This window comes from Ichthyophthirius multifiliis (genome assembly GCF_000220395.1).
Source record: "Ichthyophthirius multifiliis unplaced genomic scaffold scaff_1120509250426, whole genome shotgun sequence".
In the NCBI taxonomy this organism is placed as follows: Eukaryota; Ciliophora; class Oligohymenophorea; order Hymenostomatida; genus Ichthyophthirius; species Ichthyophthirius multifiliis.
Genome location: NW_004086747.1, coordinates 1,386 through 2,186, shown reverse-complemented (window position 1 = coordinate 2,186; position 801 = coordinate 1,386). Strand labels below are relative to the sequence as shown.

At 10.4% G+C, this 801-nt stretch overlaps 1 protein-coding gene across 1 annotated transcript; it reads right to left on the bottom strand. All coding sequences in view use genetic code 6, as the record gives it.

Annotated features, from left to right (window-relative positions):
• Positions 1–349: 349 nt before the first annotated feature.
• On the bottom strand, positions 350–582 carry IMG5_073640 (hypothetical protein; the record flags this gene model as incomplete). The annotated part of the gene is made up of 1 exon (XM_004036637.1): positions 350–582. A coding segment is annotated over one exon (233 nt), but the record flags the coding sequence as incomplete, so codon positions are not given.
• Positions 583–801: the final 219 nt, after the last annotated feature.

The following is an 801-nucleotide window of genomic DNA, read 5'->3' as shown; positions in this document are numbered from 1 at the left end:
TCTAAATATAAAATTTTATTAAAATAAATTATAAATTTTTTTACTTTCTAAAGAAAACAGAAATAAAATGTAAAAATATAATAATAAAGTACGCACTGCAAAATATATAAAAAAAATATTAATAAAAAATAAAAATATATTATTACTGTCTATTTTAAAATTAAAATAAGAAAATCATGAAATTACTTTCTATTAAAATGAATAATAATATAATATAATATATTTATATTACCAATATCTAAAATTATTAATTTTTTTTTAAATATTTAATTTAATAAAAAAAAGTACTTCCTAATTATTAGTAAATAAAATTTAAGTTTTTTTAAAGATTTAATAATTTTAAAAATACTGGATCCTAATAAATAGTAAATAATAAGTCAAAAGATGTAAAAAACTAATAAAATGAATGATTAATTTTCATAAAGTTTTAAATAAAAATTTATATTTATTAATATATTTAAAAAAAAAAATTACATAACCTATAAATAAAAAAATTAATTTAAAAAAATATATAAAGTTACTTTTTTTAAATGATATAATTATAAAAAAAATATGAAAATAAAGATATCAATATTTATTTAACTAACCCTTAATCTGTTTATATTTAAATATAATTTGATATTTTTGATATTATTATATATTTACTTTCTAAAATGAATAAATAAATAACTATTGATTTTTAAATAATTACACACTTAATATAAAAAAAAATGTTAAATTATAAGCAATATTTTATTTAATATTACTTCCTGTTTTTTTTTTTTGAAAAAAAACTAAAATTCTATTTTATTTTTAATATTA